Raw genomic sequence first — 27733 nt, forward strand, 5'->3', positions numbered from 1 at the left:
TAGGCAGTAAGAACAAAATGGGAGGTATCAATTTACCAAACTTCAAACTATACTACAAGGCTGTGGTTATTAAAACAGCTTGGTATTGGCACAAGAACAGGGACACAGACCAGTGGAACAGAATCGAGAATCAAGATATAAAACCATCCTCATATAGCCATCTAATCTTTGACAAAGCAGACAAAAAAAATACTCTGGGGAAAAGAATCCTTATTCAATAAATGGTGCTGGGAAAACTGCATAGCCACATGTAGAAGACTGAAACAGGACCCACGCCTTTCACCTCTCACAAAAATCAAATCACGGTGGATAACAGACTTAAACCTTAGGAGTGAAACTATTAGAATTCTAGAAGAAAATGTGGGAAAGACTCTTATAGACATTGGCCTAGGCAAAGAATTTATGAAGAAGACCCCAAAGGCAATCACAGCAACAACAAAAATAAATAAATGGGACCTGATTAAATTAAAAAACTTCTGCACAGCCAAAGAAACTGTCACGAGAGTAAACAGTCACCCTACAGAATCGGAAAAAATTTTTGCATGCTACACATCCTATAAAGGACTGATAACTAGAATCTATTTAGAACTCAGGAAAAAAAATCAAACCACCTTATCAAAAAGTGGGCAAAGGACATGAACAGAAATTTTTCAAAAAAAGACAGAAGAATGGCAACAAATATATGAAAAAATGCTCAACATCTCTAATCATCAGGGAAATGCAAATCAAAACCACAATGAGATATCACTTAACCCCAGTGAGAATGGCCTTTATCAAAAAGTCCCATAACAATAAATGTTGGGGTAGATGTGGAGAGACAGGAACACTCATACACTGCTGGTGGGACTGCAAACTAGTGCAACCTCTGTGGAAAGCAATATGGAGATACCTTAAACAGATACAAGTAAACCTACCATTTGATCCAGCAATCCCATTATTGGGCATCTACCCAAAAGAACAAAAGACATTCTGTAAAAAAAGACATCTGCACCCGAATGTTTATAGCAGCACAATTCACAATTGCAAAAATGTGGAAACAACCCAAGTGCCCATCAATTCATGAGTGGATTAATAAAATGTGGTATATGTATACCATGGAGTATTACTCAGCTATAAGAAATAATGGGGATATAGAATCTCTTATGTTCTCCTGGATAGAGTGGGAACCCATTCTACTAAGTGAAGTATCCCAAGAATGGAAAAATAAGCACCACATGTACTCACCATCAAACTGGTTTCCCTGATCATCACCTAAGAGCACATTCAGGAATAACATTAATCAGGTGTTGGGCAGATCCGGGGTGGGGGGGGAATGGTTGTATACATACATAATGAGTGCGATGTGCACTGTCTAGGGGATGGACACGTTTGAAGCTCTGACTCGGGGGTTGGGGGGCAAGGGCAATATACGTAACCTAAACTTTTGTACCGCCACCATATGCTGAAATAATAAAAAAAAAATTGTAACTAAATTCCATTTATCCAGTAAGACATATAAAATTCAGATATGAGGACTGCTATTATTCTATCTACTACACATTCAGGAGATTTACCCATGTCAAATCATTCCCCAAAGAATTTTATATCAAAGAAATTTCACTTAACTATTTTTTACCAACTTCTGACAGTAGAAAGTCAGGTTAAATTCACTCAGAGGAACTTGAAAATGATATAAAACCCCTGTTACTCAAAATATTATCATCCTGGGAGGCTATACATTTTGATCAAGGCATCAAAAAGATTTGACCAAGACCAAAATTTCCAACAATTCAAGTTCCTGTAAATTATATATTGGGTTGTGTGTGAAAGTACAACTCTTGCTTAGTAGCTTGGTGTGCTAATAATGTGTTGTGTTTCTTTAGCAGTGGAGTATTTTGGTAATGCTTATTGGCAATGGTCACTGTGAATCTGCTCTGGATGGAAGCTCACATTAACTGCTAACTGCAAGCAAATTGCATGAAATCTCATCTTGTATGTCTTCTTTTCTGTGTTTTCTTTCCTTTTCCTGTACTTGCTACTTTGCCTGTTATTAATAGGATCAACTTATATGCACAACGAGTCGTGCCTGTACCATGATGTCAGCTCCTATCTTCATTTTACTGCAAGTTTTCATGTGGTGTGGATGGTCAGTCACTTTCTCTCATTTTTCTTTTTGTTTTTGGCTTGAAATTTTAGAATATAACGCATATTCCTAAATCCACAATAATAAATCTCCTGAAACCAGATTATTAAAATCCCAGTACTGATGTTGTTTTGTAAATACCTTATTTCAAATGGTATGCAAATTTCTAATCCTAAACCAAACATATTAGTTTCATGTACTCATTTAAAAAACACTTTTTCATATGGTTTTTGTGTGAAACTTAAGTCATTGTGGAGAGATATATGTGCTTCGTGATACCTTACTTTTGTTAAAGACCCTAATGATATTTATTAGAACTGGTCATCTCAATTTATTCTCAAAAGATGCTAACACAAAACTAATGAACTATTTTCAGTTTTATCAGGCATTATATAAGCACTTCTGGTAATTCTTATTTTTCTTTTAAACAAATAACTTTTTTACTCCCAAAATATTGATATTCTTATTGAAATATTTTAGTGCAAATGCTTCTAATTTCTAAGTTCATTTTATTTAATAATACATCATCTAGGCCAAAATTATCATTAATTATTAACCTTTTGAGAAATTTCTGAATTATACAATCAGTTCTATTAAATAGATGTTTGGGAACCTACATTTGTGTTTAGTGTTCCATTTACTGTTTTGAAGTTTCCTTTTTGATGCTCTATAATCATCACAATTGTGTTACTAGAGCAATTTTTGTTGTGTTCTTTCTTCATTGGTTTCCAGGTATTCATTGATTAGGGAGCCACTAGATGGAGATGTGGCCATTGCTATGAATGGAATGAGCGTGTCAGAGTGGGGTATGGGGTGGAAGGGGAATGGAGTTGCAGAAGGAGTCTCAGAAAATAACCAGATTTGTTCTGGGATAATAAAATAATGGTTTTCATGGCAAAAGATTCCAACTTAAGGAAACCTAGCCTATTTTAAAGACCAAACTTAAATAATCTGTCTCCACATACACCTTTTCAAAAGTGATATCCTATAGGCAGCTATTTGAAATATTTTTTTCTGTTTTCTTCCATTACTTTTTAAAATGTTGTATTTTTATTATGGATATATTAATAGTTGTATGTGAGTTACATATGATTTTTGATACAGACGTATGTACTGATTAAATCAGGGTAATTGGGGTATCACCTCAAGCACTTGAACATTCCAATTACACTTTTATTTTTAAATATACAATAAATTAACTACAGTCACCCTATTCTGCTACTGAATACTAGATCTCATTCATTGATTCCTTTAAGAAGTACATAGGCAATCAACCACTTACATAAAAAAAGTGTAATGAAGTTTCTATTAATATAATTGTCCCTATTTGTGATCATAATAAAAATGAGCAAACTAGAACATCAGGGTACAAAATTATGTTATATTCTATAGGTGAGGATTAATATAAAAATTCATTATATTTTTAACTTTGATTCAAAAGTTTACCTGTCACAGAATTTTTAGATAAGATGTCTAGGTTATCAATTAGGCACAAAAATGCATAAGTACTGTTTTCAACAGGCCAGCTCCCTTTTTACCTTTATCTTTAAAATCTATAGGCAACAAGGAATTTACATTTCTTTCATGCAAGCCCTCCACAAATTAAAATTTTGAATTTTCATCTCATGATTTTTTTTTTTTTTACCATAACTGTAAATTTATCATAAAAATAGTTAAATATCACCATGAGCTCAACTGGATTAGATCAATATGTTGTAATGAAACAATTTTTAGAACATGAAAAGAGCACATTTGAGATAATATTACTGTGTCATTGAGGAATACATAATGATTGGTCTTGAAGATGATATATCTTATGTATACTTTACATTAAGACTAGGATTCAGTATTTAAAAACAGTTAGTATAGAACAGTGAATCCACTTAATGCAGTTTGAATGTTGATATGATTTTAAAAGTTGAAAAAAATATTATAATTCCTGAGAGATCAGTTGGCAGTTGTTTCCCACCTTGAGGACCAATAAAGGTCAAGATAGACTTTCTGAGCTTCAGTGTAGTCTGGCTAAAACTTGCACTTTGTGGTGGATTAGGTTCTGGTCACAGGGAAGGTGGAATGGCAGTGTAATCTCTTCTAATGCCTTTAAAAATGACTCACTGTAAAGGATTCTTACATCCTTTGGAGTCCAAAAGGATATAGATTATAAGTATATGATTATGAAGCACCATACCATAAGGATTTTCTCAAAACACAAGTGTTCAAACGAGATCTTTTTACAAGGGCTTTGTGAAGATTCAAGTTATAAAGAAGTATAAATGAAATACAAACAAATGAAAAATAATCAAAGAAGAAAATAAAGCAAGCCAATAGTCTATCCATTGAGAAAGTTTTTTTATGCTAACCAATTTATATAGCATGTTAATGGGTTCATAAAAAATGAATAGGCAGAAATAAATGTGTGTATATATTTATTAATCTCTCAACATTTAAAGAGTTGAACAAATATATTACCTATCTCATGAGCTATTGGGTAAGGATATTAAGGTACGATGTAGGAAAACAAATTATTTTTAGGGTCATTATTCCTATTGTACAGTATCCACCTGCCCAGAAACTTTTAAATATAAATTTTCTTTTAAGCTGCTAGGGGTATCTTCAGTACAGACTTACCTAAATTAAGTTACCCAGTATTTGGTGGCTGTCTTCACCATGATTTGACTTTTGAAGGCAATTAAATGATGACTGTAATTCAGGAAAAAAAAAAAAAAAAAGAGCAAAAACTTCTTAGCTAAATGACTAGAACACTTTCTTTTGGAAAAAGAGCAAAGAGAAGAGAAAGTACAAAGGCCCTGAGATAGGAAACACCTTGGCCCGTTGCAGAGAAAGGTACTGTTACTGCAGTGGAGTTGGGTGAGGTGGCGGGGAGAACGTGGGAAGATGAAGTGGAGACAGACAGGCTCCAGACAGTAAAGCTTTGTGGGCCTTGGTAAAGAATTTGGATTTTGTTCTGAGAATGATGAGATATTTCTAAATCGATTTAAATACATTAAAAATTATTGATCTGTTATTATTTGCAATTAGTTGTCCCCTATTCTGACTGGAGAAAGAAAGGCAAAGTAAGAGTTTAGCAATACCAGTTTACCTACCGTAAATTGAGAAGGTTTTAACTACTAGTATGCATGGTCTTATAAAGTAAGCGTTGGGGGGCAAACTCATAAGAATGTAACTGTGGTGTCGATTATTTTTCTTTTTAATGAGTAATGAGAAGGAAAATAAAGAATTCTATTTGATATCTTTATTAATAGAGCCTTTTGAGAAAGGTCCCCTATGAGGAATCTACTAAAATTAGTCTTCTATTTTAAGAGACATATATATAAATTGGCACTGCATCCTTTTTCTATTTTAATGTGCTAAACTGAAACAAGGTACCCATCTGTTATTTTCTATTACAATAATCTTTAAAATTCAGATTGATTTATGTAGGCATAGTGTCAGTGGGATTTCAGTCTCTATAGGACAGAGAATATGTGGAGGTTTATCTCATTTCTGTGCATTTGTGATTAAGAATGTTTTTAGAATGTATCTCATGCTATGACTTGAAATTATTTCATGAAAGTAAGTTATATGTGCTTATATGGTGCAAAATGCATGCAGAAACATGATCAGGAAACTGAAGAGGCAGATTTTTCAGTGTGAATCAATATGAATACTACAGGGACTCTACTAAATAACTTATCTGACCTCTCACCTCTTAAATTGAAACAGACATATCCCATCATCACACAGAGGGAATGCAACCAATAAAAAAAAAAAACCCATAAAATAGAAAAACAATGAAGAACCAGAATATTTTGTCTTCCATAATACATTTCTATAATATGAAGATGTGTTTTACAGTAGTGAGAGTTTTCTTGACAAAATATATCCTTAACAAATGGGTCTTGTTTGTATGCTAATTTTTTATACTACCAAATTAATACTTAATAAGAACTGGGGAGTACTTCTGATTGACAATTAGGCCTTTAAGGTAGTATTTTATGTTTGTGGTGTTACTAACCAGTTAACGTGTGCTACTTTGAGTTCCAACTATTCATTTATCAAATACTACACACCTGCTACATATCAGGCCACTCTTCTATGTGTGAGATACTTGAGATATGTTAAAAATTCTTGGGTTTTTTCAATCTGAAATCCAAATTTAACTGGATACTCTGTTTTTTATCTTGTTATCCTACCTGAAGCAAAAAGTATCTGAGCAAAGAGAAGAGCAATTGCAAAGGCCCTGAGATAGGAAACACCTTGGCCCGTTGCAGAGAAAGCTAGTGTTACTGGAGTGGAGTGGGGTGGGGTGGCGGGGAGAACGTGGGAAGATGAAAAAGTGGAGACAGACAGGCTCCAGACCAATAAAGCTTTGTGGGCCTTGGTAAAGAATTTGGATTTTGTTCTGAGAATGATGAGATATTTCAAGCAGAGAGTAAAAGGGTTTGATTTACAGTTTTAAGATGATTTTTTTTGGAGTGTAAAAGAGCAGGGTAGAAGCAATAGGACAAGTGAGGCAGGTTTTGCAAAAGTGTAGGCAAGAAGTGATGGTGACTTGGAGCGGCAATAGTGAGTAGTAGGTTTAGGGATAGAGTTTGAAAGCTACAGTTAAGAGGATGGATCAGATTTGAGAAAAAGAGAGGGATCGCAGATGACTTGTAGTCTTTGGCCTAATCCACTACTCTAAAGGTGCCATTTACTGATACTCAGAAGAATAATGTTTTGGGGCAAGTGTGAAATCTCCATAAGACATACACAAGGAGAGGTGGTAGGAATCAGTGAATATGAAGGCCAGAGGAGAATTCAGGGCCAAAGATATAGAAGTGTTAGTTATTAGGAAATAGATGAAATTTAAAGCCCTAGGACTGGATAAGATCACCTAAGGAGAAGCATATGTTAGCCAAAGACAAATGAGAAAATATGTCAAGGAGAGAATACCCTACACTGTTAAATGCTCCTAAAAGGTCAAAAAGGATAAGGACTAAGAACTGATTATTTTATGATTCTGTTTAGATTTAGGAGATAGCTTTTGAAAAATAAAATTTTTCTTTATAGGTTTATTTTTCTCCCAATCCTCTCTTTAACAAAGAGTTCTGCTGCCTTAAGATACAAGAAAGAAATTTTATTTACTAGGGGACAGGCTCTGCAGTAAATTCTGGTGAATAAAAAGAGACAAAGTTCTTATGGTTTGGGCGCTTAGAATCTTTGTAAAATTATTCCAAAAAAAGAAAATATTTATTTCACTTATTATTTTGATTCTTGGAAGATGAACCTTGGATTAGTAGATTCTTAACAGATACTTAGGAGAATATGTTTTAAAATGGCATTCACTATATTAAAAGGAATTGAAGGATGTGGAAAATAGAACCTAGGAATTAAAGAGAAAGAATAATTTTGTATTAGTAAGAAACCAAATGAGCCACCATTAGACTATGGGGAATCCATGTGAGTATATTCATTGCTAATATTTCATGATTCTCTAAATAAACCTCTTTCTAGCTGACTTCTTTATTTTAGATATATGTTTTCAGAGTCTCCTTTCATTGTATATGATTCAAATATGTTAGTCTTCATTTTACTTTAATTCTTGATGAAGGTCCAGAGACCATATATGTACTGTTTGTTCAACCTTAGAAATTAGATATAAGAGATATGGGAAATGGAAGTTTCTTTCTTAAATTTATTTACCAGTCCTCAACTTTTCCTTATGGAGCATAGTTGCTAAAAATCATAATTCTTAGGAATGATTAAAACATATTATTTTTTTATTTCTTGCATTTATAAATATATAGGAATTTTTGATACTATGATAGTTTTTTATTTAAAAGTGGTATATTGCTCAAAACAACATTTATTATTTAAGTATTTTCTTTCATAATCATCGGAATCTACAACTTAAACTTTAAAGCATTTATTTGTCAAATGGTGCTACAAAAATTGCTTTATCCAAACTTACTGACCAATACAATATAGGAAATGTAATTTACTTAGACTCCAATTAAAGTAATTTTATAAGGTAAGTTCAGAATGGACTAAATCTATGGATGACTCTGAAAAATATCTTACTATTTTTATCTCTCTTTCCAACAGGAGGATTATACCGACTGTGGTGGTGTTTCTGGATTAAATCCCTCCCTGTGGTCTATCATTGGAATCCAGTTTGTGCTACTTTGGCTGGTATCTGGCAGCAAACACTGCCCGTTATGACCTCCTCAAACCAAATCTACATAATTAAACTCCAGACCCTGCCAAAACATGACCCCTCAATTACATTACAATAGGGTCACCTGTCGAATCAGCAAAACATTAGCTGGGCCTATACCATGGCATAACACCAAGGCGCTGACTCATAAGGCACCCACTGGCTGCATGTCAGGGTGTCAGATCCTTAAACGTGTGTGAATGCTGCATCATCTATGTATAACATCAAAGCAAAATTCTATACGTGCTCTACTGGAAAATTTGACGGTTTGTCGTTGCATTGTTGGCGATTACATGTATAAGGGCTCCCCATACAATTGTTTATGAATCATAAGAAATGTCTTGATTTTGACCTGGAATTTTGACATGCTGCAGTTTTATCAAGGAGATCTCTAGGGGAGAAAAAAAGTTATTTTTGCCTTCACTCATCCTTCTGATAAAAGTTAATTCCTCCTTTGAATAGTTGTTATTGAAAAAATAGAGAGTGCGTGTGTGAGAATTAACGTTGGTCTAAATTGTTGAAATACAAATAATGGCTAATTTTCTACAAAAAATTTGCCATAAATAAGATGCCTTATGAAGAATGGCTTCTCTGCCAAAAATAAAACACAATCGATGACCAATTAAATTTTGGTAGGGTGATGACTTGATGGTTTGAAAATAATAACTAAGAAACTATTAAACTAAAGGTGCTTGAGGGTGAAATTTGAATATGTGACATATTTCTCATAAATGTAAGCAAGCCCTTAAATGCTTTGATGTGATGTTCCTTTTGTTCTCAATACAGTTATGTAGTGCTAGCCAGATATTTTAAAATGCTCTAAGAAAAGCTTGTTGGGGGGAGGGGGAAATGTCTTTATTGTGATAAATGAACTTTGGTTACCAAGGGTATTTTGCATGATGCTGCTGCTATTTTAACTTTTCGGTTTGTTTTTCTCTTTCTGTAGAGTGTAGTCCATTGAAAAGTTAACTGAGTGACATTACTGTTATGTAAGAATCTGAACCTTGCAGTGTAAATGCACTTAAGTCATCTTTAAAAATGTTGTTAAAACTACTCTGAATATACTGTGCAATGTAAATGTTGAATGATTGGGGTTAGGTAAATGGTGAAATGAGAATTAATGGATTTTATACAGATTCGTGCTTTCGCCTGAAAACCTATGTACAGATATTTTAAGTACATAAATCAGATTTGACACATTTATTTTTTGAAAGTACATATATGTTCTCAATGAAGATTCATCCTAGGTTTCCTCTTTGTTCGTTTCCTTAGTAGCACGTACAATCCAAAAGTTCCTGCTACTGCTGCTTTGTCCCTCCGTTTTAAATGGTATGATCATTTGACCAAAATTTCCATGCAATTTGATGAGGGTTTTACAATCATCTGAACAAATAGGAAACCTTGAATCTGTATGTATGCACATGAATACTTGATTGTGAATAATAAAAATTGTTTTTATACAGCCTCATTGGTGAAAATGGTTAGTGTAGTAAATCAGATATTTCATTATAGATTAATATGGTAGCAGAATATTATTTATGCTTCTAAAAATTATTTTCAGGGGTAAACAGTATTTGAAGAAAGGGTAAAAACCATGAATGTGTAACTCTAGGAATATGAATAATTTTAGTGAAGGCTGAAAGTATGTAGATATTTTTTATGGTAAATACATTTTTTTTGAACATGCCAAACATTGGTATGTGTATATGCTGGAAATTTTATTACATATCATTTTTAAGTCAAAGTTATTAACGTTATCCAGCATGCTTTAATATGCTCCACATATCAAAGATATAATCAATTCTTTAGCATAGTTAAAAGATAAAATTTGTTTTGTCTTTAGCTTTGCATACATTTGTAATTTCCTCCCATGGCCAACATACCCTAGGTACCTGTGTCTATGTTTCCCTATTTAAGATTTTTTTAATTTAAAATAGGGGGGAGGGGGAAATGGAATCACTTTACCAACTATTGTTCTAAGAGTTGACATCAGTTACCATTTCTAATGCATTGTTGTGATTTTGTAGTGTCATTCATAACTGGTATTTGACATTTTAGAAAACACCAAAGTGATTTAAAAAAATATGGAACTTCTCTAGTAACAATGTTTAAATCATGTTGTTTGTTAATTATTTAAAACTTATTAACTTTTGCTAGACTTTTAAATCATGAAAGTGTCTGAAAGGGGATATTAAAATATAAAATTGTTAGTTTGTGTACATAAGTGACACACATTAAAACACACATTGAATTGCTTCCAGCTTACAACAAACTACCTTAAAATTATGTTTAAAATCTATTAAATATATTTTCATGGCTAATGTCAGTTATATGTTTTCATCAACTACATTATTGTTGTATTAATCACAGTTAAACTTGGCATCTCTTGACAGGTCCTATTTGATTTCTATTGCCATCAAAACATATTTACATGCACGAGTCTTTCTGTGACCCTTTGTTTTGTCATAAAATCGTTATATGTTATGACAACCACATACTATGGTAATCAATTGGGTAAGAACTTACTCTCTGACTAAAAATCGTTCTCATGACTGATACTAGTCTTCATGTTTTCAGCATAGTTTTTTTTTTAAGATAGTAACACTCATCACATCAAATTATTATATTAAATTTACTATTTTTCTGTGAGTTTTGTTGACAAAGACTTAAAGCCTGTTATTAATATTGATTTCCAAGACTGAACAGTACAAGAGATCAATAAAAAAAGCTTGTAAACTGCTTTTACTATTTAATTTTTGCTGTGCTCATGTAGCTTAATATAGTTTGTCACTAAAACAAAGTCAAAATCCGTCTGGCATTAGTGTTGAGTAACAGCAAGGAATTTGGCATTAATGGTTTATTTATATTTTCTTCATTTAAACAACCAGCATTACTGCCAAACACCAATCGTGGTCCATATTTGTAACAGGTTTTTAACATGACATAGTTAGCAAGTTTGATTGAAGAGATTTTTAGGTCCTGGGCCTATAAGATTTTAGTATGACCTTTTTTCATGTTTCTAATGCTTGAGGCGTTATTGCTTAACTTGGAAAAAAACAAAACAGTGTTGCTGCCATTTGTAAGTTTTCCTATAATATTCCTTTTATTAACTTTAAAACTGGCCTTACGGGGTTCAAATAGGCAGTATCCCTTTTAAGTGACCTTTGCAACCCAAGTGTTACTTGCTTATTTGATGCTCTCTTATATTTTACATCTCATTTAAATCTTTGTCTCCACCAAAGCTTAAATTTTGTCTTAATTTAAAACTCTTAAGCTATTCCATTGATCACATTAATTGACATTAAAATGTTTAATGGTATAGTATGACCTAGTGAAACAAAATGGATGTTGTGACTTTTTAAAGTGTAGAATAGAATGACTATTTCACTTGCCCAAAATGTTAAATATTTTATTATCCGAAACCTGTGTTGTTTCCCATAGCAAAAATGCTAATATTGTTAATATTTAGTGTACATTTCTGTAAAGAGAAAATCAATAAAACAAAAGTATCAAGTGTTGAAAAAATTCGACAACTCTTATCAATAGTTTCATTACCTTATTTCTAGTTCACATAATTATCTCAAAGAAATTCCTGAGTCTAACGGGATACTGTCATGTATAGATGCCAATTGAGTTTACAATGTGACTTAGTAAAGCTGTCTTTTTTGTCGTGTTGTGTGATTGTTGGATCGTGCTTTTAGGGAAACTTTTATTGAAATGCGCAGCGTGCATCCGTGCAAAAGGCCAAACGGCTTTCGTGAACAATAGAGCTCTTCTCCCCTTTATTATGTTCTCTTGACACTTTTGTGGAAATTAACTAGCCTGATAAAAACATTTTGTAAAAATTTGTATAATACTGTTATAAAAATATTTATAATCCCAGAAAACGTTGTGTTAAATCTTGTGCAAAAACAGTATATTCAGAATAAAAGTTTATCATTTAAAGTCACCACATAGTTTGGATTATCTGCTTTTTAAGATCCATTTGAAAGAGACAGATGGCTCTGTCATAAATGCGTTTTAAGAAAGCGGGCCTTCCCACAGATAGAATTCTGGATTGTAGAAATAAAATTTGGGATTATAAAAGTGCTGACCCTTGAACAACGTGTTTGAACTGCGCAATTCCACTTACATGCAGATTTTTTTTTTTCAACCATACACAGATCGAAAATACGGTATTCACAGGATGTGAAACCTGTGTATAGGAAGGGCCCACAATTCCTATTCGCAGATTCACCAGGGTTGACTGTGGGACTTCAGCATGTGTGGATTTTGATACAGGCAGAGGTCCTGGTACCAATTCCCTACGTATACAGAGGGACCGCTGTAAATGCATTTGCAACTCCTTGGTGTAAGTTTGACCCTTCTCATGCATGTCCATCAAATCATTTAGGGACTTCCTAACCAGACTTTGGAATTCTATAGTTAAAAAAATAAAAATTGAAGATCTTAGGAAAATAATTTGAAAGAAACAAGTTAGACTATCTGAAATGTGCGTATCTTTCATATATCAAACATTTAAATATTTCTCCTAGATATTTTATAGCAAACAACAGCTGAGACAATGAAGTATATAGAGTAAGGAGTTTCAAAAAAAAAAAAACAAACAAACAAAAAACCTGTTAGTTTCCTTTTCCATTTATGTCAGCTTACCACCTATTTTTCTACACTCACCTAGCATAGTAATGAGCCTGATATTTTATTGTGTGGAATCTAGCATAATGTAAGCCTACTTTTCTTTTTCTTTCTGGGGAATTCCAAAAATCCCTAAGTGTGGGTGGAATGTAGTATGTGAGTACTCATGATGGTGATTACTGGAAAATCTGACCCCCATGTCTGATCAAGGCATTTTAACGGGAAAAATTCTACTTAGAAGTATAACATAGATAACGTTTGTTTTTTTGAACATCTGGCTTCGTTCTGTACTAATTTATCTCCTCAATCAATTCTCTGACTCCCTAGAGACCTTCATTTCCTCTATCAATCATCTTGAGCCCATCCACACCTCTTCCCTTGGGACCTTGCTTCATTAATTGTCCTTCGTAAGCATATTCAGTCCCCATTCTCTGCAGGCTTCTTTCCCTCTGCCTGCAAATGCATTCAGAACACCGCTGTCTAAAACAAATAGAGCAATCAAACGTCCATCCTTGCCCATCAACCCTATTCCTTCCTAGATTTAGAAACCTAAAATTAAAATATTCATTTGTATATTCACAGACATATGTCAGTAGCGTTTTTTTCTCTGTGTTATAATCAACTAGGGCTTAGAACTTTAGAGCTGTAGGGTCTCTGACCTATAGTTTTGCACAACAGCTGAAAATTTTTAATTATTGGTGTGAGGTCCTAATAAATTCAAGGTCTTGGGCATTTCTTGATTCCAAATGTTTTGTATCTCAGAATGGAGTTATTGACCTACAATTTTCTATAAATTGGTTTATAACTCAAGAATGCCATTTATTTAATATTTGTTATTTAAATGGACTATTTTCTTTAAAAATTGTATTCAAGAAGGAAATTTATTACTACAAAAATTGGAACATATACTTGCCCAAATCAGTACATGTCACATTAAAAGAGGTTCATAGCTATTACAAAAAGAAATCAACAAAATCATTTAGCATATGCCAATCGTCAAATGTGCCACATTTAATAAAACACTTCTTCAATGCATTTATTATAATAACATTTTAGGCAGTTTTTATATTTCTTCCACTAATGTTTTAAAGTATAATCCTGGACCCAAACATTTGACTATACATTTTAATTATTAATGTGTTAAAAATTTATACTCATGAAATTTGAGTTTTCTTAGGTGTGCAGATTTTCCCCCGAATGATTTATCATATTCATAATAGTTTTAGGGTCACTTGAAACATTTTCATTTTCTTTAAAAAACATCTAAAAATAAACAAGTTCATCATGAACTTCATATGGTAAGGGTGAATGATTTAAAGCACCTTTCTCACTATACAATGTATAAAGTTTCTGTAAAAAACAAATGTTTAAGATAAAAAAAAAAAAAAAAGTTAATGGATTCTAAGACACAGAACCCATGCAGTTATAAGTGCTTACTTTTCACATGAAGCAGCCCATAAGAATTAAATTGTATCCAAAGCCACCAGCTCCTTTTGTCAACACTGGGCTAGGAACTGAGTTAGCTGACTCTTAGTAACTTCCCTAGTGACAGTGGTTCCAGACACCAGCTCTCCCACACATTAATGTAAGGACAATGTATGTATAAGTTGGAGTAAAACTGAAGCGAGTTTGCCAATGTTCTCTGTTGGGAAGAACTTCCCTTTTCCAGATACTCTCTTTTCCCCAATTGTTTAGTTTAAGAAAAAAAAATGGCATTTTGTGAAAGTATATGACGTAGTTGATAACTATTATAGACAGCAAAACAGTTACCAAACTTATGTTTGTTGTCATTAATTCTGCTTCCCTTCCTTCTTAATTTTACAGTTATACTGATCTATAAAATTCCTAAATCCAGTAACTACAGTACTGCACTAGCCCTCATTGTGAAGGCAGTATAGCTAAGGGGTATATGGAATCTGTTGCTTAGAGGAGGATCCTGACTTTACCATTTATTAGCTGTGGAACCATGAGCAAGTTACATAATGTCTCCAAGCCTCAGTTTCCTTGTCTGTAAACTAAAAATAGTAACAGTAATTATACTGCAGGATTGCCATGATGATTAAATGATCAAATTCACATAAAGCACTTAGCACAGGGCCCAGCACTGGGTCAGCAGTCAACAATGCCACCCATTTACTAATGAATTGTTATTGTCACAATCATCTTCCTGGTCATCCTGACCACCATTTTGGCCTGGAGCGTGAAAGATCCTAATACTGTGCACTACTAATTTGTCATTTAAAACATTCATTTATTCTTTATTCAACTGAAGTATTAGAAGTAGAGTCTTTACACAAGACAAAGATAGTGCCTTTCCTGAAGGAACTACAGGCTGAGAATAATGAAAATTTCATTAAGTATTTACAACAGTGTGAGATAAATGCTATGATGTGGGAAATGAGTGGTATCGTAGGCTCTAACAGAAGGGTAACCCTGGCAAGAGTACCGCACCAGGGAAGACTGCCATAACTTTAAGCTAAGGGAAGAAGGTGGCAGCTCTGTGACAAATAGAGAGTGTGTAAAAGCCAAGATATGCATTCCAGGAGTTGGAAGTAATTGAATGTGAGTTCAGTATGGCTAGAAGGGTGGGTGATGAGGTCTGCTGTAATTAATTCAGAATCTTAGGTGTTTTGTGCCCCCAAACACTACCTGGGGGCATATTAAACTACAGGTGTGACAATACTGATGCAAGCTATTTTGAATTCTAATTTAAAAAACACTATCTAGATGTAGATTATCAGTTGAATTTAATTGCAATCTTTTTGAGGGCTTTTGTTTAAATTGTTTTTCTCTTTGCATCTAGATTATATAGCTGCACATAGCTGATAACCAATAAAGTTCTCACTGATGGTGGTTGATAATCTGGACATTAGGATGATTCCTTTTAAGACATTCTACTCCTATTTAAGTCATATTAACCTCAAATGCCTTATATACAATTAAACCACAAATTTCTATAAATATCACAGAACTTCGTCAATCAGGTTCATTCTTATCGTAAATGATACTGAAAATCAGAATAAACTCTGAAAATTATATTAAAAATCTGATTTCTTTATATGTCATAGTTAAGTAAATAATGGCTATTCCTTAATAAAAAGCCAATCAAAACTTTTAAAACCCCACTTAAAAGATGAATATGTCAGAGTGATTTCAGACTGCCTGTTTATCTTTATCCACAGGACCTCAAAAAAATCTGACTGAGGCAAGAGAGACCATGGGATACCTGGTAGAAATTTCAGGCTCTGCAGTCAGACTGCTCCCCACCCTGTGCCTGTTATATGACATCTCTAAATTTCTGTTCCTTGTCTGATTTATTTTATTCATTCGATAAATATTTGTATGTAACAACAACGATAATAGCTACTCTCTAATAGCTGCTCAAGCCTCTACTTCTCACCTGAGAAGCTCAATCATTCTGATGCTAATGACTTACGGAGTGCCTAGAGAAACTTGGCAAAAAGAGCATTTCTAAGGCATAAAGAATATTTCCAGAACTTCCAAATTTCCCTCTGCTGGGCACTGAGGCCACAATGATGAGAAACACAAACACAGCACAAGCTATAGGAGAGCGCAGGGAGAACATTCATCGCCAAATCACACAAATAAGCATACTACTACTAACTTTAAAAAAAAAAAAAAAAAAACGCTATGCCATAAAAGATGTTGTTAACAAGGCATCCATGGCAGGTGGGAGGAAAGAGCCTGATGGGAACTGACCTGGGTTTAGTGACTGAGCTGCCGAGAAGGTAGATGGAAGATCCAAACTGTCCTGGGTGTCTTCATCCAAATCTCAGAAACAATTAGACATCTGCAGCACAGCAGATAGAGACGAAGTGATGGTGAAGCAGATGGTGATGTTACCTCTGGGAGAATGTTTGATTTAAGCTAACAGCTTGGGGTGTGGAAGAAGGAACTTTGTCTTACAGATGGGCCTCCACTTAAGTTTCTCTCAACAAAAATGCATTACCTCATCCATTTTCCCATTTTGTTTTATCACAAACCTTTCTGAAAATGTTCTGTGCTGAATTGCCACTTGCTCTACCATTAGTTTCCAATCTCCTGCAATTTCATCTCCACCTCTCCTCTAAAACTGCTTTGGATGACCTCTTAATGGCTCATTCCAGTCTCAATGTGTTCTGTCAACTCCCTCTTCTTAAAACTCAGACTTCTCTTCATCCCATTGCTCTGTTGTCTTCTCATTCATTCTCTTTCTTTCTACTCCTCCTCAAGATCATCCAACTCATCTGCCCCTTAAATATTGATTTTGTAAATTTTTTACCTACCTTATTATATTGCATGATTTTTTTCTATCTGCTATCTGGTCCAAATTTCCAGTTGTCATTGGATAATCATACCCAGGTGTCTTAAATATGTCAAATTTAACATGACAAGAAAATAACTACTGTCTATTTTTCTACAAATGTCCCTCCTTTTACCCTCTGCATCTCAGGACCTAGCCACAGAGGCTAAGTCACCTAAGGTAGAAGCTAATTTAGTGTCATTAAATTACCAAATTCTGACAAATGTACCCCCTAAGTACCTTTTGATTCCCAATTACTTCCCTTATCTAGTGCTACTTTCTTGCTTCAAACTTTTGTCAACTCTTGTCCAGACTATTTAAATGGGTCCCAGTTGGTTTCCTTGTTTTGAGTTTCTTTCTACTTCAATCCATCCCCCATGCTATTTATTCTCTAAAATTTACCTCTGATCACATCTTCCTCTGTTTAAAAATATTCAGTGACTCCCCATTGCCTATAAAATAAAATATAAGTGCCTTAGGAGGACACATGATACCAATTAGAAGCAGGCCTCTGCCTACATATGACTTCATATTCCCCTCATTCCCATCCCAACACCAAAAAAATGCAATTTTAACTCAAACCTTACCAAATTACTTAGAGCTCTTCAAACACAGCACACTAATTCATGTTTCAGGGACTGAACGCGATTTCCACAATGTCTTCTCCTAACCTGCCCTATTAACTGTGACTTACACTTCAATGCCCACTTCAAATGCTACCACCTCTCTGGAGTGTTGTCTGATGTTCTGATATGGTTATGCCATTTGCTCCTCCCCACTTCCACAGAACTTTGGTGGCAAATGTTTGCCAGAATTATCTTAAATAACTTTTAAATTAAATTACTTCCTTTTAGAAAACAAACAGGGTAAATCTTGTAAATAAAGAAAATCCAAGTATTTTGTGGACACTCAGCTCTGGGCCTAGTGAGATGTTTGGAACATATCTCCGTTACAATCTATGCAAGCAAATGTGGTATACTTTTAAAAAAAAAATTGTGGACTTTAGAATGTAAACATCCTAGTTTCATCCATACCTTTGATTTTTACTAGTGTGACATTAGGGGATTTATTTAACATCTCAGTGCATCAGTATCTTCAACTGTAAATTGTTCCAACAATGTTTCTTTTGTAACATCTTTGGAACAATTATTAATAATATAGGGCAGACATAGAATAGAGGCTTACTGCCAACTTTTAACAAAATAATTACCTAATCCCTTAATATCCATTCTCTCTCTGGGATTGCCAGAATAACAAGAATGCTTCTAGTAGTCAAATATTTGGTTAACTTTTTAATTAATATTTTCATCTCTGTTTAATTAATGGTTATGCTGTCGCATCTTCCAGAGGACTTCTTCTACTTCTCCAATTTAGCATCACTTCACTTAGCACGACTACATGTCAGATCAGGAAAACATAATAGGACGTGTCAACCTGCATTTCAGGCTACTTCACCCATAACTCAAGAATCTCCTAAGTTGTTTTTTAAAATTATCTGAGAATCCTAGAGTTTGGTAATATGAAGAAGAGATCTAACCAGAGAGACTGGGTCAGAATCCAGAATGAGAATTCTGGGATTAGCAAAAGCCAACCAGGCTAAAGTCATAGAGAAGCTGGCAGGCAGATCAAATAGATTATTTTTAAATAAGACAGGTATGATATTTAAAAAAAAAAAAAACTGGGATGCAAAATCAGAAGTCAAGAGAGTTTAATACTGAGCCCTTAAGTTACTCCTTATATTCCCCTAAATTTTAGAGTCAACAGAGCCTCCAGAAAGACATTAAGTGGCTCTCCAAGGATGGGAAGCAAGACAATTTAGCTACCAGATAAGAAGAGTAAAAGGAGTAGAAAGGAGCAACACATTTGGTTTTTAAAAGAATATGATGAGCAATACAGTCAGGGCAAGAAAATGTCAAATCCAGTTGTTTTTATTTCACCTGTCTCTAACACAATGTGATCTGTAGCTAGACAATGTTTCTTTTAAAAAATTAATTCTATGCTGCCTTCATAGTTCAATCTTTTTTTCTGCAGTGGAATGTCACTGCACCCAAACTGCATTAAACTGAATAAATCAGCTAAATTGCAAAATGATCTCAGTAAATTTATATTATTGATTATAGATAAGTGCATACTAGGTATCACATATGTATATGCATATATACACATATAGTTTAAAGAAAGACAATTATACCAAAAATAGCTAAACTATAGCCTTAATTTAACCATATAATGCAGTAAAAGGTTTCTACATACATTTTTATTGTATTCCTTGCTCTTTAATAGAAGAATGGTGTGAAATAAGAATGGAGAATCAAGAAAATTCTGAATAAAAACCCAAGAGAATGATTAAGCTAAACCTGCAAACACATAGCTTCAAGTTGACCCAAAAAATTAAAATTGGGCTTTCAAAATTATAATGTGTGCTTCTCAACATCTAAGTGTACATCTTAATAATCTCCACATAAGTGACATTACAGGGCATCTCCACCCTGAAGGATACCATTAGGGTGCAAGGTGATACTAAGTTATTAAATTATTAATAGAGAGTGGCCCTGTAAGCTAGATTACTGTGTATTTGAGCATGTCTGAGTCACTCCCTCTAATCCATAGGAAGGAGTGTGACTCTGAAGTGTCTCAATCCTGCTGTATTTATTTCATGGCATATTGAGAACTTGAGGTCATTAATGAATCTGGAGCCCTTTGATCAATGCTATTGTCCTACTGGTGTTAAGACCATAAATGCCTCACTGCCATAACGCTGAAGTGTCTACACCACTGTGCTTATGCCGCAAGTACTCAGGTGCCGCCTCCTCCTGCATCTCCCCTTGTACTGCCACTGATGGCAACGGAGAAGAGGAGTCTTCACAGAGCAGATTCCATCAACTCCCTGAACCTGTTCTTTTCCTTCAAACCTACCAAGAGTTATTCCTTGTGTTTCAAAAGCCTCAATGTCTCAAGTTGTCATTTGTTTTGTGAATTTCTCTTCTAGGCTGTTTCTAAATATGTTTATGAAAGTTTAGTAGTACGCCTTTCATATAGGAGGATTAATATGTATATAAAAATAATTTATTAAATAGTCTTCCCTAATGCTTTGACCTTCATATTTTCTAAATTAAATAAGAGAAATGCAGAATATTACTAAACTTGACCTAAATATCTCACAAAGAACAACAACAGAATTTCTTCCTATGATTTCCTTAGCAGTATATAAATCCTTCTTATTATCCTTATAGGGCATTAGCTTCTTAATATTGTTTTATCCCTTAGGCATAGGGAGTTGATTACGTATGATATTAGTTGCCTAGGGCTGCCATAAATTACCAAAGTGGGTAGCTTACAAACAACAGAAATATATTCTCTCACAGTTTAGGAGGTCAGAAGTTTGAAATTAAGGTGTCAGCAGGGCCACATGCTCTCCAAAGCCTCTAAGAGGGAATCCTTTCTTGCCTATTCCAGTTTCTGGTGCTCCAGGCATTCCTTGGCTGGTGGCAGCATAATTCTAACTTCTGCCTCTGCCTTCACATGGCCTTTCCACTGTGTCTGTGTTTTTTCCTCTTCTGTCTCTTATAAGCCCAAGTATCATTGGATTTAGGGTCCACTCTAAATCCAGGACAATCTCATTTCCAGATCCTTAAGTTATTATATCTGAAAAGACTCTTCATCCAAATAAGGTCAAATTCATAGGTACCAGGGATTAGGACTTGGATACATCTTTCTAGGGGGACATAATTCAGCCCACCACATATTAATATTTTCCCTTGGCATTGTGGTATGTGAGTGAAGAATGCTTATTGTAAGTTCTCTAATTTATATCTCCAGCCTGATTTTTCCATTATGTCCAAATTCTTATATCCAATTTGATATATTAGATGTCCAATTTGATTTCTCCACCTGAGAGTGGAGTGTGCCTCAAGACTTAGGCACTCATTCTCTCATCTTCCAGGAGAGTTGACTGTCTGTGATTCATAGCTAAGATTCTCCCCAGAAATTACCTTGTGGTGAAGGAAGCTTCTTTGCTCCAAGTAACACCCACTTCAAAGGGGGTATGATGGGGAAGTTATAAAAACTTGGAGCACATGTCTCAATTCAGTCCATCTCTGGCGGGCCATCCCAGCTCCAGAGCTTGCCATGAGATTGACTGACACTTCTGTTTCAACTGTACACCAGCACTCTCTGCTCTATCCTGCTTCCTTCCTTCCCTCACAGGTATTGTCCCTGGGAGTTCTTTGCAAAATAGACCTGTATATAAATCTCCATTTCAGCCTATTTTCCACAGAACCCAGTTGAGGAAAAGAGGCATCTTTAATCTAATGTACACTTTACAACTCTTATTGTAATGTAACCTCCACACTTTGCATTCTCCTTTTCATTAGAAGGGTTCCATCCTCCTTCCCCAACTTAGTAAATGACAGTATCATCCATAGAGTTCTCAAACCCCAAACTTAGGAATCATCATAATCCACGCCACTTTTCTCTTACCAAAATCCTATTTTAAGGCCAAGTACTTTTAGTTCTAAATTATATTGGACATCTGCCTACTTTTTCCCATTTTCTTTACCACTCTCCAAGTATGAACATCATCTCCCTCTGTACTATTCAGTTATTAGACCTGTGATCCTGGACAATTTACTTAGCCTTTCTAGGCCTCCATAAAATTGAAAGAATAATAGTACTAACATAATAAAGATGCCAACATTATAGAGTTGTTGTAATTTAAATGGGTTAATAAGTGTAGAAGGGCTAGAATAATGCTTAGCATATAGTAAGTGCTGTAGTGTCAGTTATTACAAATATTCTGAAATTTATTTAGGTCACCTCTTATAGTGGGAAATGGAAAGTGCATACAACCTGAGTGGGAAGAATTATCTGTAGACTTCTCTATAGCTTGGCTTGGTCCTTACTACTAAATAACATATCTTCGTTGCCTATAATTGCACCATATCATTCCATATGGTGGAATCTCAGGACCCCTGTTATTTTAAATTAAACATTTAATATGTACATACAATAATGAAATGAAGTGAATGTTATATAAAATAATATTTTTCTAAATAGCACAGTTTTGTTAATTTAGCTAAATGGCTCTAATTCAAGAACAAGCAGTGCAGATGCTCCCAGAAGTGCAGCAGGCTATCAATGCATTCCAGGAGCACATTGTGGGTTGATTGTTTCTGAATTTATTTGCTGGTTAATTTCTTTAAGACTTCCCACATATATACAAAAATACATATTTGACTTTTTGTTTCTTCTTGTCCATCCCTTCCCACTCTTCCTGCTGACTAAATGAGAGAATGATTTCCTGAGTTTCTCTGATACTGTGGTTAAAACTTGGTGTTCAAAGCTATGAGTCATGGGCTTACATGTGTGATCCAGTACCAGGCATTTCCCTGGATAAAAATAGGTATTAATAGCATGAATTAGGTCATTATCCAATTTTTTACATGACAATGAAGGTTAGCAAGAACCATAAGATATAAATTCATGAATTTTAAATCCAGAGTTATGGATAAGTAGATTATTTTATTAAGTCATTTTATTATTCTTAATAATAGTGTAATGAGAAATGTGAGAACATTATAGTTTTTAATATAGCCATAAAAATACATGCAAAGTTTAATAGAACTGAGCCATGCCCACTTTATTAAAAACTTAAATTGTTCCTGCCATCTTTTTATTCTCATTGTCTGTTCTTGTTCATATATCCATTCAACAAGCTTTTATGTTTATACACTATATACTGAGTACTAAAAAAAATTAATACAATTTGATCTCTGTCAATCAGTCTAGTTGGAAGAACTAGGTTAATATTGGAATATCTTTTTGCCTAAGAAGAAAGCTGCCAATTCCCCTTAAACCCTGCCCTGCCCTTGGGGTGCAGAAAAATGTAAGCATCACAGAAATAAATATAACACTGTTGACAAAATACTTCACAAAAATGCACAGAACCTTCCACATCAGAAGTTTCTTTTGGTATTTAGCTCTCATAAAGGTCATGGTAGAACCTCAAACATTATTAAAAAAAAACTGTAGCCCCTAAAATTACAAACAAAAAAATGCATGAATGGCCTCTTTGGATACCAGAAGGTAAAGTTTTGAACATGCCATTCCAAAATATTTATGGAGTAGCCTTAATAACTGCCAGATTTGAATGGTGTCTTGAGCAGGAGAAAGTTAATGTAGTCTAGGATACAACCAATGCAAGTTCCTCTACCATTCAAACTTACAACCTACAGATTCATGGGAGCTCAGAATGCCTACATCAAATCTAGATTCTTTGTGGAGATTGTGAGAAGCCTCATTAGGAGAATAATTGAGTGTTTAAGTAAAGGCATTTAACTTTCATCAGCAAATTCTCCCTTGGAGGAGAGTGTGAGTAAGGAGAACTAAAACAAAATATTTGGGAAAAAATCTATGGAGGAAATGAAATGCGTAATCTTGCATACCAAATATGTGTCTATGTGACACAAATTGATCATGTGTCCAAAATCCATCTGTTCCAAATTTCTAAGGAGTCAAGCATACCCTGTAGCATTCCATCCTTAAGGTAGAAGTGTGGTATTAGGACTAGAACTCAGAATACCCAGAAGGCACAAATGAATTGTGTGAGCAGGGTGCTCAGACTTCAGCATTCCTACTCATGCCCTTCTCCAGTTATTCCAACTAGGGTTTCGTGGATTGTTCTTATGACCTGCTGAAAGAGGACAAATCACCACTACCACTATAGATAACTCTGTGCAATTCATTAGCATCACTTACAGAAGACTTCTACAGTACTAGGTCCCACTCAAGACTGGATATGAATTAAAATGAATAAAACGAATACCCTATGTAAGCAGGACAATTAGTACTATGCCTTATTTTCTACTTTATCTGAAGTCATGGCCTGAGATCAGGATCTACACTGAGATAGTAGCCAGTGTTTTACCCAGGTAATGGGGGCCTAAGGCTAATGTTGAAAGATTGATAATATGAAGATCTGGCAAACATTCATGTAGTTGGAGCTCTCCAAATGTGGCTAAAGACTATAAATAACTCTCTTCCTTAGGAAGAACCATCAGAAATTCCCTCCAGAGAACAACTCTTAATAACTACCTTAATAGTAAAGCCTAAAATTAATTCAGAATATTATGTACCACCTTGACATCTGAAACTGGGACAGGTGAATGGCCTAAACACAAGTTCTCCTCCTCAATCTGTCTTGGAATCAGGTCCTCTCCTTATCAAATGAACCAGCACAGTTTCTGCTTATCTTTGAATAATGGGCTTCAGTTCCCTGCCAGCCCAGTGGAATTATTCAAAAAGTCAATCACATCCTCTCTATGGAACCATAGAGAACTCCATCCTATTAATACTGTACCACAGAGCTTCCTACAGACCCTGACTGTTCACTGTGTTAGAGTACAACCCCACATAAACCGGAATGATGTCCAGTGTCCTTCTCTTCCCTAGGTTATGAGTATAAACAGCTGTCAATCTTATCTGCCTAGCACTGGGTATTGTACATTCGGTCATCTCCATAACCCTACAGTGGGAATTCCTCCCTTACCAATGAGGTGAATAGGAGACAATTGAATGAATACCCTATTAGATAGGATAATGAATTTTCCAGATTTTAGTCAGACTTTCTATTTTTTTTGAAACCAAAGAATCCTAACTGAAACAAATTGATATAGAAATCAACTGTGATTCTAGATATATGATGGAGCCATTGCCAAATGCGGGAAGTTAGGAGAAGGACTAGATTTGGGAGGAGAAATAATGAGTTCATTTGGCAAGGTTGGGTTTCAGGTGTCAATGAGATAACAAAGTATGGAATAGTTTTAAGATATAATAGTCTGTATCTCAGCAAGAAAACACAAAGGGGAAAATAAAGATGTTGGAGTCAACATGTAAACTACTTGAAGTCATAGGTTTAGATGTGGTAGGACTGGAAAATAAAAAGTTGTCAACAAATGTATATTTAGCCTAATAAATATTTTGACCCATGAACTTTATTTTATTTCAATCTTATGTATTCAAATTGTATTATAAATATTAATTTTTAAAAGATTTTTTTAAAAAGGTTAATTTGTATGTATATACACAGATAACTTCTTGCTTCTTAGGTAAGTTCTGTAACTAAACTGCATCTAAGGTTTTAGATCACTGTCTTAGTTCAGACTGCAATAGTAAATTACCGTAGTCTAGGTAGCTAAAACACAACAGAGCCTGATTTCTCACAGTTTTGAAGCCTGGAATCTGAGATCAGCTTGCCAACACAGCTGGGTTCTGGTGAGGACCCTCTTTTGAGTTGCAGACAACTGACTTCTCCTGGGAAGCTCTCTCCATACTCTTATGAGGGCACTAATCCCATTCATGAGGGCTCCACCCTTATAACCTCATCTCATCCTAATTACCTCTCAAAGGCCCTATCTCCTAATATCATCACATTGGGGTAGGGATTCAACATATGAATTTTGAAGGGGACACAAACATTCAGTCTGTAATAATCATACTTGAAATGAATCCTAAGTATTAAGTAGGAATTTTCTAAAATCCCTTATGAAGGAATCAAATGTACTGCACACATAGTTTAAATGGACTCATTGGCAGAGCAAAAAAAAAAAAAAAACCTAGAATACAGAAAAGGAAGTGGGAGAGGGGGTAAAGAACAGGAGGAATGTTCATTTCAAACATTACTTCTTCTAGGTGGACTTTCTTGCAACTATCAGGAAAAAAGAATTTCTCCAATCTTTTATAACCCCATACTACTTTTATACTCTCTTTACTGTTAGTATTATACATTCATATTTATGTATGTTCCCTCCCTGATAAATCCTCCTGAGCTTCTTCAATATAAGAATCAGTTATTTTCATAATCCCACTGTAATATCAATGCTTAAAATTTTGGTATGATCTTTGTCCCTTACATCTAGTAAGAACAGACTTAGACTCTTAATTCATGAAAAATGATAATCTCAAAGTATCCTTGAAGTATTTTTCCTCATATATTTAGGTGTATCTCAATGTAAGAATAAAATATGAGACTGAAAAATAGTTTCCTGACTTCACATTAAAGATGGCAGATATAATACATATAATTTGCCCCCATTCTTTGTTAAGATTCCCCTGGAATAAATGTGTGGAATTACAAAGAAGAATAAAAGACTTAACATTGAGACCAGGAGGTAGGAAGTGAGTGTCACTGACCAGTGCGAAAGAGCAACACTTTCCTTGAACACAGAATGTAACTGAGTTTGGGTCACTGGGTGAAATCAGCAGAGGAGTTGCAACCTAGCACATGCTATTAACATACAACACATGCTGTAAGGACGAAGGTAGCAGTCAAAGTACAAAAGAGCACCTCAGAGAAACTCTAATTTCAGATGTAGTATGGTAAAGTATAGAAATGGAAAATTGGGCTGAAATTCAGCGAACATGTATGTATTGGATATTGTTGTTAGATAACAATTTACTAATACTGAATACACGAATCATAAGCAGTCCGTATTCATTCCCGAACTAATTCATTGATGATTGTATAGGACCATGTGACTAGTTATAGCTAATGAATTGTTAGAGAAAGTGATGTGGATCCTTTTTAGACAGGATCATTTAGTTGTTACCCTTCCAGAACCTTCTTTCCACCAATCATAGGCCAGCCACATTGAGATATTGCTTTCTCAGCCTGCATCCCAAAGTGAAGAGACATGGAGCAGAGATGCCAGTCGTTACTGTTTTGAAAGGCACTAAGTTTTGTAGTTTGTTCATCATCTCAGCAAAATCTAGTCTATTCTCACTTTGCCTACCCTCTTACTCAAAAACTTTAGGGAAAATGGGGGAGAAAAGCCCTCTGGTGTAGACATTTGCACCCTAGAATCAAGCCCTTATCATTTTAGTAGTTGTGGATTCCCACGAAAGAAAGAAAAAAAGACAATGAACAGGAGATAACAGATTGAATGAGACACAATTTTCAGAATGAAAGTGCCTCATAAAGTGCCCATCACTTTGAATTTAAGGGCTCATAATTAGATATATTTGCATTAAATTTCAGAACAATGAAGATATTAAAAGTTTCTGAGGACATTTTCAAAAAATCACTCAAAAAGCAATGAGAATGACTGTCATGAGAAGCTGGGTAATGTAGCACTAAAGCACAAGAGCTCTAGAGTTAGGTGGTGCAATTTACTAACCATGTGATTCAGGGAATTTATTTGACCTGTGTCTCAGTTACTTCAACCACAAAATAAAGATAATAATAGTTTCTATCTTTATGGTTCTTAAGACCTTAAAGTGCTTAGAATAGTACCTTAGACCTAATAAGCTGTTAACAAACGTTGACTATGATAATTTTCAGACTTATCAAGAGTAACTCTGAATGTAGGAGGGGAGTAGGGCAACGCATTCAGAGTTTATAATATGCTTCAAATAGTTGCAGTTACAAAAATAGACCCAATTACAGAACGCTCCTTCCTAATTGAAATTTGTTTGTAGC

At 34.7% G+C, this 27733-nt stretch overlaps 1 protein-coding gene across 7 annotated transcripts in view; it reads left to right on the plus strand.

Annotated features, from left to right (window-relative positions):
• The window catches only part of CACNA2D1 (calcium voltage-gated channel auxiliary subunit alpha2delta 1), a 474506-nt gene extending 462236 nt beyond the window's left edge, over positions 1-12270 (plus strand). For 5 of the 7 annotated variants that reach the window (XM_069461264.1, XM_069461261.1, XM_069461265.1 and 2 more), the window contains one exon: positions 8210-8326. In XM_069461264.1, the coding sequence (XP_069317365.1) occupies positions 8210-8326 (117 nt within the window). Of the gene's footprint in view, positions 1-8209 lie in introns of all 7 variants that reach the window. The other 2 variants (XM_069461262.1, XM_069461263.1) reach the window with 1 other exon arrangement.
• Positions 12271-27733: the final 15463 nt, after the last annotated feature.

Source organism: Eulemur rufifrons, chromosome 29 (assembly GCF_041146395.1).
Source record: "Eulemur rufifrons isolate Redbay chromosome 29, OSU_ERuf_1, whole genome shotgun sequence".
NCBI lineage: Eukaryota > Metazoa > Chordata > Mammalia > Primates > Lemuridae > Eulemur > Eulemur rufifrons.